The 17,772-nt window shown below is 41.1% G+C and overlaps 2 protein-coding genes across 6 annotated transcripts; both read right to left on the reverse strand.

Annotated features, from left to right (window-relative positions):
• Positions 1–200: 200 nt before the first annotated feature.
• c1qtnf2 (C1q and TNF related 2) lies at positions 201–5,567 on the reverse strand. Of its 3 annotated transcripts, none has more exons than XM_086106071.1 (3): positions 3,855–4,227; positions 2,556–3,046; positions 201–282 (listed from the first exon to the last, which is right to left on the reverse strand). In XM_086106071.1, the coding sequence occupies exons 1-3, from the start codon at positions 4,144–4,146 to the stop codon at positions 265–267; spliced, it is 801 nt and encodes a 266-aa protein (XP_085962197.1). In that variant the 5' UTR covers positions 4,147–4,227; the 3' UTR covers positions 201–264. The 3 variants fall into 3 exon arrangements, with proteins under 3 accessions (XP_085962197.1, XP_085962196.1, XP_085962195.1); XM_086106070.1 differs by lacking the exon at positions 201–282 and adding an exon at positions 4,250–5,567 and having other exon boundaries at positions 1,214–3,046; positions 3,855–4,112; XM_086106069.1 differs by lacking the exon at positions 201–282 and having other exon boundaries at positions 1,214–3,046.
• Positions 5,568–5,769: 202 nt separating this feature from the next.
• Positions 5,770–15,148, reverse strand: slu7 (SLU7 homolog, splicing factor). 3 transcript variants are annotated; one of them, XM_086105845.1, is made up of 15 exons: positions 14,994–15,148; positions 14,654–14,816; positions 13,353–13,506; positions 13,200–13,280; positions 12,949–13,113; positions 10,890–10,955; positions 10,667–10,798; positions 10,117–10,214; positions 8,471–8,538; positions 8,191–8,330; positions 6,944–7,105; positions 6,764–6,865; positions 6,590–6,667; positions 6,276–6,398; positions 5,770–6,194 (listed from the first exon to the last, which is right to left on the reverse strand). In XM_086105845.1, the coding sequence occupies exons 2-15, from the start codon at positions 14,806–14,808 to the stop codon at positions 6,015–6,017; spliced, it is 1,704 nt and encodes a 567-aa protein (XP_085961971.1). In that variant the 5' UTR covers positions 14,809–14,816; positions 14,994–15,148; the 3' UTR covers positions 5,770–6,014. The 3 variants fall into 3 exon arrangements, 2 of the variants coding, with proteins under 2 accessions (XP_085961971.1, XP_085961970.1); XM_086105844.1 differs by having other exon boundaries at positions 6,276–6,485; XR_015100270.1 differs by having other exon boundaries at positions 6,047–6,194; positions 6,276–6,448.
• Between the last annotated feature and the right edge of the window lie 2,624 nt (positions 15,149–17,772).

Raw genomic sequence — 17,772 nt, forward strand, 5'->3', positions numbered from 1 at the left:
AGGACCGCAAAGCAAAGCTCCGGTTGTCTGTCAGGTTTTTTCCCAACGTTTTCCGTGATGCGGCTCCCCACAACAAAGACATGGTCGTTGTTCAATTTATTGTTGTAACTGCACCAAAATAACAATAGCCAGTTTTTAATGACAATATCGGAGAAATACTTAACACTTTGTGGCTGTGGAACTGCCAGACAATTTTGCTTTGCACCGATCCCAAACTTTTAGATATTTGCTATCTTTGACGAAGTCTTTCCAGGTGGCTCACACTCATTGATTTGTAGAATCCTGTGAAATAGAAAAACACGTGTAACATAAAATTGTCTCTATACGATATAAAACAGTATCTGTGATACAGTTGACCGCAAAATGTCTCAAAGACGACTGTAATATAAATATTCAGAATGAGACAAACAATTTAAATTTGGACTAATTTTAATCAGTTTTGTAATTTGGAATGGGATGGTATACGTGAAAAAAAAATTGGGAAGATCTGAGGTTTGCGAAAATGAGGCAGATGAAAATTTGAAGTTGGTTTGAACCAGCTGAGAAATATGAAAGGGGGACTAAATGTAAATTGGAGTCGCTATATTCAGTTTAAATTCATCTCTCCTTTTATTATTTATAATTTTATCTGTGGTTTTAATGTTCTTGTTTTGATTGTAAAGTGTCCTTGAGTGTTTTGAAAGGCGCTTGTAAATGAAATGTATTATTATTATTATAAAATATCAGCATTTATCTGCATTTATCTTGAAATGTTACCGATGCAATGTGGGAAAATGTCTACGAAATTCAACTTTTTTCAATCCAAATAATTTGATTAAATCACAATCTATCGCGGGTGGCACGGTAGCATACTAGTTAGCACGTCCTCCTCACAGTGCAGACGTCTAGAGTTCGATTCCAGTTTCAGTCCGGCCTGCCTTTGTGGAGTTTACATGTTCTCCCTGTGCCTGCGTGGGTTTTCTCCAAGTACTTCGGTTTCATTCCACATGCACAGTAGCTTTATTGAACACTCTAAATCAGGGGTGTCAAACTCATTTTAGTCGTGGGCTAATTTGGAGTTGCGTCTTCCCTGGGGGGCATTATGACAGTGAAACCACAAAATTATTACTTGTACACAACAAATTAATAGATTACTGGTTTTGAAATCGGCCAAGTTAATATAATAGTTTGTTCAATTATTTTTCAAGTGAGTGTAAACAGGGTAACGAAAGGATTGCAAAATCTCGACGTTATTTATTACACATGACAATTTGACATTTCGGTAGAGATTTTAGCAAGTTGACACAACATGATTTGCTTTCGCGGGCTACATAAAATGATCCTGCCCCCAGACCTCGAGTTTGACACACATGCTCTATATTGGTTGTTCGTCTATGTATGCGCCGCAATTGGCTGGCAACCAGTTCAGGGTGTACCCCGTCTATTGCCCGAGGACAGCTGGGATAGGCTCCGGCACACCTGCTACCCTCTTGAGGATAAGTAGATTAGAAATTGGATGAATGGATGGATGGATATGACTGCTGAAGCGCATGCTCGTCATACTAAAGGTTAACTTCACTTTTATTAATTGTTGAATTGCGGTTTAGTGTGTGGTCGTTTTTAGCGCCATCTGGTGACAGAGTTTGTTCATTTAACCACAGACGTCCAAACTTGAGTGCCACAAACGGAAAACTGAGAGCGGAGAGTCAAATCATCTTTGGTTTGTGAAACACGCTAAAAACGATTCAATACGGTATACAGTACTAGAGAAGGTAAACTTATGGTACGTTTCTTAAGACAATATCAAAGCAAATATTTTTAGAATTAATGTTATATCTGTGACATTGAAAATGCAATCAAACTTTTTATTTTGCTTCTAACATTAAACGTTTTCATGTTATTATTTTGCAGGGAAATAGCCAAATAGCTTGTACCATTCAACTTTGTACAAGTATTCAATAAGTACAAATAAAAAAACAGCATGACAAATGTTCAACTTTTTGGGGGGAAACTTAAAATAACAGGAATCAACTTCTTGACATTTTAAATTTATGATTCATATTATTTTTTATATTACACAGCCCTCTGCCATTGACTGAAATTCTTGTCAAAGTGCCTTCTGGCTCCCATCGCAAATGTCACAGAGGTCATCTGTTTTCAAGGTTTGGTCATGATGTTCGCAATGAGTGCCCGAGGGCACCTGCACGTCAATTTCAGTGGACAGTAGGGGACGGTGATGAGAAATTCAGATTGATGAAAATGCTTCCTCTGCTTTCTGCTTATTTCGTGAATGCAATATGTATATGACTACCATGTTTTAGACACCTGAGGGCGCATAGAACATATTTTTGCAAGGAAAAGTTTTGCTTTGCATTCTGCTTTAAAAAAAAACAGGGATAGGGAGATGTAGAGAAAAGAATTGAGAAAAAAGCTGAAATATCAAGTGTCATCAGGTAAATCAGCACTTATGTATCAGCCTGATCAGCATAGATGAGGAAGCCTGTGAAGGTGCTGTCAGTCCAGAAGGGGTCAAAGAAGAGTCCATTTTGCTCTGAGTAAAAGATCTGCAACCAGACCTGGTCCAGATGCCGCAGGTGGAGGACAGTGGAACCGGACGCCACGTCGTGGTTCCCCGTATTTGCGTCAAACGTCTTAATCTTGTACTGTCCGTTGTGCACCAGCCCGATTGCAAGGTGCTTGTTGGCCACGGTGATGTCATAGGTGAAGTAATAGACTCCGGGGATGGCGCACACAAACTTCCCACTGCTCGTATTGTAGTGATTGCCCTCGTTGATCAAGATGCGGCTGAAGCGAATGGGTGTGCGTTCTTTGGGATAACTCTTGGACACGGCCACCGAGAAAGCCGAGCGGGCGTGTGTGCCACAATCGCAGCCTCCCGCTTCTCCTCTATGACCCACATCCCCCTCATCTCCTTTCTGGCCCCTTTGTCCCGCTGGCCCCGGTGACCCCCGTTGGCCCTTTAGTCCCCGAGGTCCAGCCTTGCCAATGAGGCCCGGGCGGCCTTTTAAGCCTGGTTTGCCTGGATTTCCGGGCCTGCCGTGATCCCCTGGGGAAGAAATGACAAGCGGTGTAGCTTTTTATAAACATCGGGTAGCATGAGTAGGTATCTACAGTTGCGAGAAAGATGAACTTTTTCATAATGTTTGTCAAGTCAACTGTATTTATAGAGCACTTTCAAGCAGATGCCAGGAGTCACTGACTGTCGATGTGAACTGAAACGATGGTTGCGTTTGTAGTTTAGCAAAACAAGCCAGTTGGCTCACCCCATCTCCATAGCACGCTAGTCATTTCAACACCAATTAATTATCCATTCCCTCAGTCATCATATTAAGATGCATCAATTTTCACCACATCTATATTTAAATCAACTTAATTTACCTCATGCAGCGTATATTCTCCCCGTGGCTGAAGATGGCTCAAATAATTATCTAAGACATTTTAATGATTTTTATTTTTTATTTCAAGCAAAATGCCTTTGCCATATGATATGGTAATTTTTGTTCGTTTTTTAAACCAATGCTGCTACCAGAGACATTTTTAAGGAACATGCATCTGTGGAACAAGCAGCATGACTACAATGTAGAATTAAGTATGCAATACAGTTCGTAAGTACTGTACATTATCCAAACAATGAAAAAAAAAAGATCACAATAAACATCAGATGTCCGTTAGGAATTGGGGATTCATAACAGACAGATAGACAGACATGTATCATGAAAAACAAATATCCATCGCTGGTGCCAAATAGCTTACTCTGCTGTTGCTATGGACTCTTGTTTTAAGCTTCTGGTACCTCCTTTATCAGGGCCCTGATAAATGGCCAGCAGGAAACAAACCCCCCAACTATTATGTACCTCCATCTCCTTTTTCTCCCTTCTCTCCATCCTGCCCATCTGGACCGTCCTTCCCAGGTGCACCCATCGGCCCCATTGACCCGGGTGATCCCGGAGCTCCTGGATTTCCCGCAGGCCCCGCCGGGCCCGGCAGGCTACAAACCAGATTGGAAGAGTGGATAGTGATGTTGCGTCCTTTCTTGGGTGAGGAATAAATGGATTGGCCGAGGACCACCACGAGCAGACAGGTCATCATACACACATGGAGCACTGCGGCCACTGAGGAGTCACAAAAGGATTGAGAAAATGTCATTTAAGACCAACTATTCGGTGAAGTTTATAAAACATGCAAACTTAGGCAGTTCAAATGATGAGGCTACATGCAGTGATTCTCTACAAGTAGTCAACAAACTCACTCATTGAAAATGACGGGCTCTTTCACCACACTCACTGTCTGTCTTCTGCATCAGGTCGCAATCGGTCTCTCATGACTTTTTTTTTTTTTTTTCAATCATCAAACCAGAGCGTATTCATTCGGAGAAGCGCTGCAAGGAAATGTGCAAGTCAGTGACTCGCAGTCTATAACATCCGCCCAGCTATTCAGCCTCTCGAAAAACAACAAATGCTTTCACCATGACGTCATTAGATTCAAGTCAGAGCAACGGTTTTTGCACAGCTGAAGTCATTATGATTTAGGACCAAGGACTGCATGAATGTAAAATAGAAATGATTAAACTTCAAAGTTTCAAATTCTTCATGACTGCAAGAGGGCCATAAACAATTCCGGAGGGATTTGCCACCGTTATACATGGTCCAGCTGTTGGGGGGAATGGGCGTGTCGGGATACCACCGTATTCACATTGAACTGACACCACATGAACAGAAATTGGAAATGCATGTTCAGAAACAAATGTTCAGAAATTGAAAACAATAATACAGAACATCAGATTAAATCCAAATATTGATCACCTTTATCTTCCAAAAAAGCGAGCCAGTTGAAGAAAATATATACATTGCTATGGTCATATTCGCCACCGACCCTGTGGCTTTGCAACAGAATGTAACCAAACTTGAGCTGAATGAATTATTCAATTATCAAATGAATCAATAATGCTTTGAGATAATCGATTAATCGTTTCAAGACCTATATTGAGATCTGTCCAAATCCTTGGAATTTCAACCTCGCAACAGTAAATGTTCTCAGATTTCTGTAGTCCTTCACACAAGCAGACTTGTCTTTGTGTTGAATCATAAGAAAACATTTACGGTACATTTTTTTTCCTTTGGGGGGAAAAAAAGGCCTTTTCCTGTCCTGTTACAGAGCAAACAAGCCACTAAATATAATTTGTTTTTTGGTGCGAGGCATTTTCTGCACCGTCAGTGTGAATTAATGTCTTCTTTTTGAATAAAGCGATTGAAATTAAACTTGTTTATTTAAATCCAGTTCATCAATTGAGAAAATAATCAACAGATTAATCCATTATTAAAATAAACGTTAGTTGCAGCCCTCAACCAAACTGGACTTTTTCCAGTCAATGAACATGTTGACAATGGTAAAATGGTGAACTAGTGATTCGCACTTTTGCCTCATAGTTCTTCGGTTCAAATATTGGCTCCAGCTTTCTTGGAGTTGGTGTTTTCTCGCCGAGGTTGGGTTGTTGCAAATTAAATGAGCTGAAGACTCCAAATCATCCATAGGTGGAAATATGAGTGTGAATGGTTGTCTACTGTACATGGCCGGCGACCCGCCCAAGATGTACCCCACCTCCCTCCTCCGACCCAACGTTCACTAATGAAGATAACAGCTACGGAAAATGGACAAAGTGTAGTGTGAAAAATTTCACAATATTTAGTGTTAGTTATGATAAACGTTTCAGTTCTTACCTTGATTGACTTCCCCTGAAAAGTTACAAAACATAAATAAAAGTAAAAAACAGACAGCAAAGTCGTTTTATTAGGGAAAAAAAGTAGTTACTGTGGGGGCAGTTTTGTATGAATGCAATCTAGTTAAAAATAAAGAAAATGTGTCTCTCATAGTCCTGGAAATGCCCAATCACGTGCGGTCGTTTGTGAGACTGAATTGCATTGTATTGTATTGTGTGAGACACCGTTTCATTGAGCAACAGCTCCGGTAGAGCTCCAGGCGAAAGTTTTGCGGGGGCAGTGGAGAAGAGGGAGACGTCACTGTCCAAGAAAGGAAGCCATAGGATCATCTGGCCGACAGCGTTTCATGCGGAAGGCCTCGATCTCCTCCTCAGTGGGGGCCTTGACTTCCTGCAGGCTGTGGTACGGCCTCTTCCTTTCGTCCAGCTGCATCATTGCTTCCACATGCTTCACACGCTTGTCTTCTGCTTCCAGAGCCTGCATAGACAAAATGGGTCAGCAAAATGGAAACAGTGGAAAGCGACGGGCAGTACGCCGTGGATAAGCAAACGCTTTTACCTTCTTCAGCTTTTCTTTCTTTTTCTCTTCATCCTCTGAATCACTGTTGTCGCTGCTGACGTGCTTCTTATTCTTTTTGTACTTCTTTTTCTTTTTCTTCTCTTTCATTTTTTCTTGGTGCATCTGATGGTTGCAAGCGATGCCAGAACAAGGGGTCGATTTTGCTCGTCGGGCTCCATTCACATTGTCGAAACACATTAATATTTTTTTCTTTCATTTTCATATTTTTATGATTGTGAGAACCCCCAAATGAAAAAAATGAAGATTACATTTCAATTATTCGCTCAGGCCTACTAAGTATTAGTATCTCATACCTCCAGCAGAGTCTTGGGCTGCTCTTCCTCTTGCATTTCATTCACACCGTCTTCGAACGGAACACACTCAGAGTTGCTCTTCAAGATGAAAAAAAATAAAATAATAATACGTGAGTAACAAGGTCAACGTGCACCAGGAAAAAAAAAAAGCATGGTAGTGCCCTCAGCACTCACAATTCCAATGCAAGCATCTCCTGTGCAGTAACTTTGTTTGACCATGGAGTGGCAGCACTTGTATCCCCAGAAGCCATCCTTCCAGTACGAGCCCCAAATACACTGAACAGCACAAAATGTTTGGTCAAGGAAAACAGAAACCGGTCACAAGCCCATCAAAGCATGCTCGGCCATCCTTACGGTGTGATTGTTGATGAGTACGTCTTCTTCATACTTGGAGCGAGCCACAGCTTTCTCGAGACCTTTAAGGACGGCGCCATGACGAGAGTACTCCACGTAGTCTTCGGTCTGAGCCAACAGCAACTCCCGCGGGGGTGCGTCCAAGTGCTCCTGGCCTCCATACTAATGGACACACAAAAAACAGTCATGCAACAACACCAGCTAAACATCGTCTTTTGCTCGGATGATCATCATCGTGGATTTTTTTTTAAATACAGGAAAACAGTTTTGAAATGCTAGAAATGAAAATTTGCGAAATATGGCTTGTTTAGCAATGCACTTTTGGTGCTTCTCAGTGATCTGAGGGCTAACTTGAAGCCAGTCAGAAGGAGCCAAGTCATACCATAAAATTCCTTTCAATTTTGTGTTTCTGGGTCATTTCATTGTGGTGCCAATTGATGTTGGCCTTTACAAGACCGGTTGTTCAGGTGGGAGCTCCAAAGTCTTAAAACCAATGTTACGCAGAATGGGGAGAGTCGTGTAATTGCCACGCAAGTGGGACAAGTTCAATACAACGAGAAAAGGCTTTGATGCAGCTACTGGCTTCCCCAAAATTATTCGCTCCCACTAACATTTCCGATTCCATCAATGCAAACCATGGTGAAAACCGAGGATGCAATAATATCGCTTTTTAAGACTGAACAAGTATTTACATTTGAGTACTCACAGATACACTCTGTACCGACAAGTGACAATGGCATTAGATCTTGAAATAGTGATGAAAATCAAACACGAATCAAATATTATTCAAAACACAAACTTTTCGAAGGCATAGCATATTTCACTCAAATATAGTCATTCGTACGGTGAATAACTTTTCATTCGGTCAATGCAACATGACAACACTAACACAACAAAGATTAGATAACAAAAAATGTTTCTCACAAAGTGGTGAAAAACTGTCAGAAAACAACAAAACTGGCACAGGAATGCATGGCATTACCTGAAACTGAGCTTCATTTGCACAACACAAACAACAGCAAATTAGTTCAATGGCTAAATTGGCACTTTTAAAGATGTCTCCACCTATGACATTTTGCAGAACATAATTTGCAGTCACCTAAAAATGATGTCACCAGTTTCCTTAAACTCTCGCTCCACACACATGGCTGACACACGCACAGACACAGCCCAAAGTATTTTTGATGTCGCTCTGTCTGAGCAATTAATTTAGACACATTTCCGTAGATTAAATGCAAGCAGCGTACCCTCTCCAGGATGCTCTCCCTCTGTTGCTCTTTGAAGTCTTCTTTCTTGACCTTAAAGGACCGATGAAGCAGCTCCAGCTTGGTGGGGTCAGCTTGCAGATGCACTTCCGAGCCCCTCTCGTAGGCTTCCCAGGCGAACACTAGCAGGAGAACGCATTAAAACACTTCAGGAGGCCTTAGATATGCATGACATCAGTTGAGATTAACGCTCACTGATGTGGCTGTTAATGTAACTACTGTTCACGTTCGCCTGATTATTCGAGGTTTCTTTGTGACTTACTTTGTGTTTGAGCCATGGTGATGGTGTCACCACTATAGCGGGCAAAGTTGTCTCCAGCATATCCCACTCTGTAAACAAAAGCCAAATGGAATATCAACTGAGGCTTGAGGTAATTCAACATCAATTTAATTTTTTTTTTTTTTTTTTTGCCATTGAAGACCATACTACAACAACACACCTTCCGTGTTGTAGCATCTCTACAAATAGGTATATAGATTTGTATTCAATCGGCCGTTGAATCGTTTATTGCAATTTTATTCTGTCAAATATCGGGATCATCGTTGGTCTCAAAAAATCCATGTCAGTCGAGCCCTAGTAAAAATTTATGTAGCACAAATCAGTGAGATGAAATCGGTTGTAGCTTAGCCTTACAAACATGATGTTAGCCTTGCGCACCCCAAGGATTGGGTTCTGTTAATTCGGACTACTTTTGAATTTGTGGCTAGTTTATTATAATGGTGACAAGTACACCCATGACCATAGCATAACTTCTTGAAGTGTGTGTGTGTGTGTGTGTGTGTGTTTTTAAATGTGTTACATGACAGTGCTGTGGAATAAAGAAAATCAAGGAGCACTGGTGCCAAACGTGCTCCAATATACAGTAAGGTCTGTAAGTATTTGGACATTGACATCATTTTCAGCATTCTAGCTCTGTGCAACTCAACGATAGAGTTACAAGGAAACAATCATGATCTGCTTCAAGTGCAGACTTTTTCAATTTTAGGGTATTTACATTCAAATCAGGTGAATGATGTAGGAATTGCCACACATTTTGGGTGTGGCTCCACCTTTTTAAGAGACCAAAAGTAATTGGACAATTGGCAGCTCAGCTATTCCACGACCAGATATGTGTCGTTCCCTCATTATGACACTTATAAAGAGCAGAAAAAAAGGCTGAGAATTCATTTCAGTTGCGCTATATTTATTTGGAATGTGGTGAGGTTATTTTTCAATATGAAGGCCAAAGAGATGTGCAGCTGTACCTCTTATATTTATTAATGATGTGACTGCTGACAAAAAGCAGCAGAATGAATTGTGTGAGTGAGAATGAAATGAGTGTTTCGGACAAAATCATTCGCTCATATTGAGCTAAATACTTTAAAACTCATTGGATCGTGCTTCACACTGCAGATGGACAATGACCCAAAGCATGCTGCGAAAGCAACCAACAAAAAGGCTGTTTATGCTTTTTTTTTTTAATTAACGCCTGTGGTATTTGACAGAAGAGATGATAAGTTGAAAATGAAATGCATCTATACTTTTTTTAATGACTTTGACGAAATTGAAACCGTCTCACTGGAAATGCTACTAGAAAGCAGCTCGTTGTCAATTAAAAAAATGAAATATCGCAATCTAGACACGAGAATTTTCAGAAGGAAACCTGCTGCAACCGTACTTCCTATTTTACTTGTATAGCTGAGAACGTTCAAGTACACTTTCATTGATGCTAAACATGTCTCATGAATGGCTGATTCCTTTATTTTAGCTTTATAATTGAATACCTCACTTCTTTTTATACTTGTAAAAATACCTGTCAAGTTCCTGAAGGTTTTATGATGACAGTTGGTTGAGCCTAAAATGAAATTATTTCATTTCTTTTAGATGTTAGTATTTTAGATGTTCAAGTCTTATTTCCAGTAACTTACTCATCGGGGTTCATGCCAGTGCTGGAGTACGGGTTTTCTCTCATTGCGCGGGTTTTGGGATCATAGTAGGCAGAGTTTGGATCCAGATTCCTCAAATACTGTGGCAAACAAAAATTCATATCAATATACATCCATCCATCGTCTGTTCCGCTTTATCCTCATAAGGGTAGCGAGGGGTGTTTGGAGCCAATCCCAGCTGTCTTCGGGCAGTAGGCGGGGGACACCCTGAACCGGTTTCCAGCCTATCGCAGGGCACACAGAGATGAACAACCATCCCTTGCTCACACTCACACCTAGGGACAATTTAGAGTGTTCAATCAGCCTGCCATGCATGTTTTTGGGAATGTGGGAAAACCGGAGTACCCGGAGAAAACCCACGCAGGCCTGGGGAGAACATGCAAACTCCACACAGGAAGGCTGGAGCCGGGATGGAACCCATGACCTCTGCACTGTGAGGTCGACGCACTAACCACTGGACCATCGGGCTGCATGAATGTACATAGAGAGGATTATAACAGTGATATAACCACATTGGTCAGACGCCTCTTACTTTAGCTGTGTCTTCCCTGATACGCAAATTCCGGACAGTGATTCGTCTCTTGGAGTCGAAGTTTTGACCGGGCATGTCGATATCATCTGCGTATTTATCTTCATCCTCATCCTCACTGTCATGTTCCCGCTCCTACAAAAAAAAAAAAAAAGGTACCACATATCAAATGTGCTTTCCATGGTTAGAACTTAAGGTCGTTGTCCAGGGGGTCCAGAATGCTTACCGATTGGTCTAGCTTCCCTGAAGCCAACTCATCCTGAAGCTTGTGAGCCTTCAGTGTCCTTTTGGCCTGCCGGGTGAACAAATAGGACATGATCAAATAATCACTGAAGTCAAAAGAGATGTTTGTGTAGCTTGATGCAGAAACGTGCATCTAATGTGAGCAAAATACAATTTGAGTTACATGTAGCTATGCAAAGGTCGATTATGGCTTTGAAAGTTCACAGTTTTAAAATGTCAGGCAAAAGCTCATTATGGACAGTTTTAGCAGGTTTTGAAAGCTTTTCTTTTTTAGGAGATTTCCAAGCTGGCCATGTTCAGCTGCAATATAATTGGCTGCTTGCAGAGACAACTAAACGAGCTGTATTTTTTTAAGTTACAGTGAAACTCTTCTCGAACGAAACCTACATGGGCGAAAATACCCCCTTATGTGAAAAAATGCATTAACACCATTCCCATTCTCCTGCCCTCCATACGACGAAAGAAAACCCTGTTGCGTTATACGAAATCATTTTCTCTGCTCCAGCCTCGCGAAGACATTCACGACAACGAAGTCTAATCCAACAGCAACCTCTACTGCTTTGTTCGGAAACGGCAACAGCAACCACCACACTGGTTTACATAGTGAACGATGTTTATTTCGGTCACAGCTGCGAGTTTCCTGAACGCAACATACTCATAGCTGCTCTGCCATTGGCTTACGGAGCATCCTGGCCTCCGATTGGCCAAGAGGAACCTCACTATCGATGTGTGTAGATCCGCTAGCTAGATCCGTAGAAGATAGAGTGGAATGCATCCGATTAGCTGCTCAGAGTAAATTGCTTATGGCTCGACGGACATTCAAATAAACGAACGTTTCCTCGAATGCTTTACTTGTTATCATGCTAAAAACCTTACGCTAACTGGAGGGCTAATGAGAGAGAAGCGCTCCAGTTAGCGTAAGGTTTTTAGCCTTCGAGAGCTAACTATGGCCATCAAGGACTATGAAGCGTCCCGTGGCTGGCTTAAAAGTTCATTGCATGACATCAGCTGAGCAACGCTGTCTTGGGTGGCGATCGAGGAGAGGTCGAGTTAGAGACAGTGAGATGGTGGAAAGAAAAGCCACCGGGTCCAGGAAGTATTTGTTATTGTTAGATTCAGTCGAGCATGGACGTTGCAATGCTAAAATGGCTACAAAACGGACCTTTGGATGTCAAGCAGCTAAGATAAGAAGAGCTCTGATGCTGGAAGAGAGGGTAAAAGTGATCAAAATGAAAGACGGAGCAAGCAAAATAAAAAACATTATCCAAGAAATTGATGTAAGTGAAAATGAATGCTGATCGTAAATTGCGCAATTTCTTTCCCTTTTTTTCTTTCTACACTGACAATATGAAGTGTCAAATAAGTGTGTGCTCATACTTATGCACTATGATAATAAAAATAGAGGACACATACGTTTGTGTGTGCGTGTACGCATTCGTTTGCGTGTGTGTGTGCGCTTACATCTGAGATCAAATTTGCTACAGTGAAAAACCCCCTGTTGTGAAAAATGTCTTGCTGCAAACATGATTTCGCTGTAGAGGAGTTTCACTGTCATGATTGGCCTTCAAATATGAGGCCACACACGTTTTTCTTTTCTCCTTCGCGGCTGAGCAGAGAGGGGAGAGGTGAGCAGTTTCGGCCCACAGAGAGAGAGTAGGAGAGGGGGGGAGATGAGCGAGAGCAACTAATTAAACAGATGACGTTTTGTTATGTCGATCCAGCAGCAGTTAGCCCCCTCGGGTCTGTTCTAAACGTATCTCACCAGTGATTAACTCAGACAAAATGAAACTGAAGAATGTTAATATTTCTTTCCTTCCTGATTTTAACAAGGTTTGCTTAACGTACCAAATTTTCTGTGTTTTGTTTTAAAAATATAATACTGTTCAATGGAGAAAAACAAATGTTTTTATTTCCCCGAATAGATATCAGAAAAGGACATTTTAGAGTTATAAGTTCAAGACCATGATATTTTTGTTCCTGGTTACCTGAAATTAAACTTGATTTCTCATACAGTCCACCAACAGTTAAGTGAAACTTCTTACCAAATCCACTTTGGCATACTCCTCCACTATGCGCTGGTGTTCCTCTGGGTCGTAGCCATTCCAACGATCTCTCTTTCCGTCGTAATCCAGTTTGAGCTGCACCTGAGAATGTTCATCTGGTGCGATGCCTGTACCTGTGAACTTTGCCCCGACTTTTCTGGGTCGCTGAGAAAAGTCATCAATTAAAAGGTCACAGTGGAACAATTTACAATATCTCCTCCTTTGATTGAAGGACTGTTAAGTCAGTTTACCTCCAAACAATCTTTCTTCTTGTGTGTCATTGCGCCACAGTTTTCACAGGCACCCTTGCGGAATTTAATAGCAAGAGTGTTCTGTTGGGAAAGTTGACATGATTTTAAAGTTCTATTTGTCCTATTTCTAAATAGTGGCTTGTTTTTTCTCACCTCTTGCACTCCTCTTTTATACCATTCTCCAATGGCAGAATAATTCTCTTGAATTTCCGTCTGTGGTCTCTGATGTTTAAGTGTGGGCCTTTTGGATGGGTCAATATACCACGGCACGGAGGAAATATACTGAGGGATGTGCGGGTTTATGTCCCTAGAAAAGTAGTGAAACAAAAAACACGTGATGATGATCTGGACCAAAAGATGGTAATTAAGTTGTATGATGACACACAATGGACAAAAAAGAGTTTGCTTTTTCAACCCCCCCCCCCCCCACTCCCAAATAAACAATCTTTTTTTTCAGGTTTTAGAAGTAATCAGTCAAACACAAATTTAGAGTTCAGTGTAGTATGACTTTGTGATACAGCATGCTGGACATCACTGGGGTCTACTAGCTACAACTGAGGTAAAATTCAGAGATGATGATTCAGAGAAGAAGATGAGGATACGTCCTCGGTGCAGTTCAGTACCACGTTTTGCCATTTTCATATTTATTGTTCCCAAAAAGTAGAGAATATATGATGGTTGTCTGTGTTGTGCGCTCTGTTTTTATGTCCAGAGCTCTGGACATTGATGTCACACGTCTCACAACCAACTGCATGGCTTTATCGCTGTTCTCCGTTGTTCATCCTTGGGGTGCAAGCACCGCCATACTGCCAATATGGCTGCATTAAGAAAATGCACACAGGAATAGTCTCGTCGACATCCGAAACTCTATTGCTGCTCTGTGCAGCAGTTGTTTGAAGGACGAGAATTACCATAACATCTTTGTTAATTGCCATTAGCACATCTGTGGAATTTTGCATTGTATATATGAACATTAAGATAGTTCACATTCATTAGATGAAATTAAATGGTTTAGTTCTATCTTGATTGTTTGACTCTCTCTTGTTTCGTTTAGTGGCTTTCGATACCACATTGTTTTCTGAACAAGGACAAGTATTCACTCTTGAGTACTCACCACGACCAAAAACCAAATACCACTAGTACTTTTGATACAACAAATATCTGTTAACACAATTACAGGTAATCTTGAAAAAAGATATTTCTTTCAGATGCACATTGATTCTCCGATGCGTTTGTCCGCCACGGGGTGGCATCAATGACTGACGAGGAATATTTAGTTGATGCTATATATATATTTTTGCCTTATGTCTAAGTGGCTGGTATCATTCACGAGAACCTGATACTTTGTAATAAGGTCTGTAACGGCCCGATCCCGTACAGTACATGATTACTGTAAGCACATAACACTGATGAGAAACACACGAAATGTAAATAGTTTACTTGAATTTACTTACTTGCCCTCCTCGTCCACCTCAGCTGGAGCGTTTCCCAGCTTTCTCTGTTCCTCAAGTTCCTTCTTCTTCCTCCAGTCCTCTCGGGTCATCTTCTTGGGCTCATCCAGGTCCACGACACCCTCCACAGCGGCGTTCCCGTTGTTCTGTTCGGTCATGACTTAACCTGCATCACGGCACATCGGTGTAACGATTCAGGCGTCAACAACATGCAAAAGTTGAGCAGAAATATCTCCACACTGACGTAAATACGTGTATTTATCTTAGCTCAGTCGAAATTCCTTGACGATGGTGAAATAGTTTATATCTCATTAATGTTTGACAGACGAACTGGTTACCTTACCTGATTATCTATCCAACACTTAAGACTCGATTAGACTCCTCTTTCTTAAAAAGGTTACATACAAAAACAAAACGCGAGCTTACAAGGATCGCAATTTCAAGCTAAGGGAAATACGTCACAGTTTCTTGCTCTTTGTTGTGCAAACGTGACAAAAAGTTGAAGAGCGACATCGAGTGGAGGGGATGGTTAAGCTCAGTTACTGTTTGCTGGATGAGCTCAAAAGCGTCTGCTCCAAAATATATACAGTATTCAGTGGCGGATGCTGGTCTGTCAAGGAGGGGAAGCTCAATTTTGGTCGACATCATAAAATGTGTTCGTTTATTTATATGTGAATTCTACTCTCCGTTCCTTTTCAAGAAAATTATCTGTGACCCTGTCATACCAACAAGTCGTCTTTTCCCTCTCGCGCCCACAGTTGAAAGCACAGTGAAGTTGCTAGAATGAATGGAAGAGAGTCTCGTCGTAACCAGTAATCAGATGCTGATTCGGAAAAAAGTTGAGCAAATCGGTGATTGGCTCATTTTGCTGTCAATCAAAAATAGATTCCGCCTCAGACAGATCATCCAATCATCATGCAGAATAGCTTAGCGTCCGGGCCAACTGATACACGCCCACTGTCCATAGACAGGGCGTGTATTTGATCACTTACTTTTTGACATTTTAGAGGAAATGCCCAAAAAAATAAGTGATCAAATACATGTTTGTACATACAATTGTGTGTACATGTCATTGACTAAATATTCGCTACAACGCACTAAACTTTTGTTCTGGATCAGCTTCTTAAGACTGGTTACGACGCGACTCTCTTCTCATTCATTCCCACAGCTTCACTGTGCTTATAACTGTGTGGGACTGGGCGTCTCGAGAGTTCAGAGCCCATTGTCCCAATGCATTGAAACGAGACGAGTCATTGGATAAATGCTGGTTTTGTCCCACCCACCGGACGCTCGGCGTCCTGGGAGTCTATGGACAGTGGGCGTGTATCGGCTGGCCCAGGACGCTGAGCTATTCTGCATGATGATTGGATGATCTGTCTGAGGCTGAATCTCTTTTTGATTGACAGCAAAATGAGCCAATCACCGATCTTTTGGTGTAGGCATCCGTGGGAGCATCTTTCTAATCTCATTCTGTTCTAAATTGAACTGGAGACTTCTTCTAATCATCTTCGCGACACTCTCTTTGTTGAAAACGACTAGCGACGAATTAACATTTTATTTCTGGTGGGTTTTACTGTAGTTGCTGTAGTTGTAGGACACTAGTTAAGTCCCTGGAAAAGACGCATTGTTGGTGTGACAGGGTCACAGATAATTTTCTTGAAAAGGAATGGAGAGTAGAATTCACGTATAAATAAACAGACCCATTTTATGATGTTGTACAGTGATCCCTCGCTATTTCGCGGCTTCAGTGCATCGCAAATTTTTTTCAAACATATTCATTAAAAAAATCATACCTGTAGTACAGTACTGTATACTGTATGTGACTTGCTGTTGTTTTGCCGACTTTCGCAGCTTCTCGCAGACCGTTTGCAGACTTGTATATGAAAAACAAGTTTTTAAAAAATATGTTTACTGTATTTTGTTATTCATAAACTAACCTAACTTATACATGTTTAAATATATTAGAATACATTATTAAGTCGTATTAATTACTTCGAAATTTATTTCTGCATGCATGTATACCATTAAATTTGGCCTTATATTATGTACCGGTACCTACATGGAGGGGGGGGGGGGGGGGGGGGGTTCGCTACCTCGCGGATTTTCCTTTATCGTGGGTGGTTTTGGTCCCCATTAACCGCGATAAACGAGGGATTACTGTCGGCCGAAATTGAGCTTCCCCTCAGCACCCGCCACTGATTATACACACACACATATATATACAGTAAATATTCCCATCCCCGGAATTCTATGGAAAGGAATATCCTTCACCCGGAATAAAATCCTATGCCCGCGATAAACGACGGATTACTGTCGGCCGAAATTGAGCTTCCCCTCAGCACCCGCCACTGATTATACACACACACATATATATATATATATATATATATATATATACAGTAAATATTCCCATCCCCGGAATTCTATGGTTTTACTGTAATTGCAAAAGATTTTAACTTTATTCAATTACGTCGTGTAGATCATCGCATCGAAACGTAGAAGAACTGTAACGACTGCAGCGGAGCGAGTGAAATGCATCCGTTTGAGCGAGGCTGGACACAAAGTTAAAAATATCCAGCAGACACTTGGAGTCGGAAAGACGCAAATCTAAGAAAATTTAAAAAACAAGGCATCGATTCAACTCCTGATGACAAGCCACCATCCAGCAAGGAAGCAATGCAAATGGCAACAAAAATCCTTCAGTATGCACAAGAATTACCAGACATCGGTGATCAATGGGACAGTTACTTGCAACTAGCAAGAAAACTGTATGACACGCAGGCAAACATTGTCATAAACCAAAGAAAGCAAACAAAACAATCCAAAATACACATTTTTTCCCCCAAGACAGAAAAAAAATAAACATTAAAATACTGTATTTTACTGTTGTGATTTTTTTTTTGGATACACCTGTATTGCAGTTTTTGTGATATAAACAGTTTTTGGACAGTATATTTTTGTATTTTATTGATTGTGCTGTTACACGTGCATTTTGTCAACATACTTGCAGGTTCATAAAGGACATGTACCATGCTCATTTCCCAAATGAGGAATTTCTGTTATCAGGACAAATTGGACAGCGCAAACACCAGTCCGTACTAGAGAATATTTACTGTATATAT

Source organism: Hippocampus guttulatus, chromosome 2, assembly GCF_054856545.1.
Source record: "Hippocampus guttulatus isolate MCC_2025c chromosome 2, RoL_Hgut_1.0, whole genome shotgun sequence".
Classification (NCBI taxonomy): Eukaryota; Metazoa; Chordata; class Actinopteri; order Syngnathiformes; family Syngnathidae; genus Hippocampus; species Hippocampus guttulatus.

Coding starts and splice junctions, on each gene's coding strand:
- c1qtnf2 (XM_086106069.1), bottom strand. CDS start 4,146: ATGACATTTTCTCAATCCTTTTGTGACTCCTCAGTGGCCGCAGTGCTC. Junction 3,047..3,854: donor GGGAGAAAAAGGAGATGGAG/GTACATAATAGT, acceptor TTTCTTCCCCAG/GGGATCACGGCAGGCCCGGA.
- slu7 (XM_086105844.1), bottom strand. CDS start 14,808: ATGACCGAACAGAACAACGGGAACGCCGCTGTGGAGGGTGTCGTGGAC. Junction 10,215..10,666: donor TCAGGGAAGACACAGCTAAA/GTAAGAGGCGTC, acceptor TGTTTGCCACAG/TATTTGAGGAATCTGGATCC. Junction 8,539..10,116: donor ACTGGCATGAACCCCGATGA/GTAAGTTACTGG, acceptor TTTTGTTTACAG/AGTGGGATATGCTGGAGACA.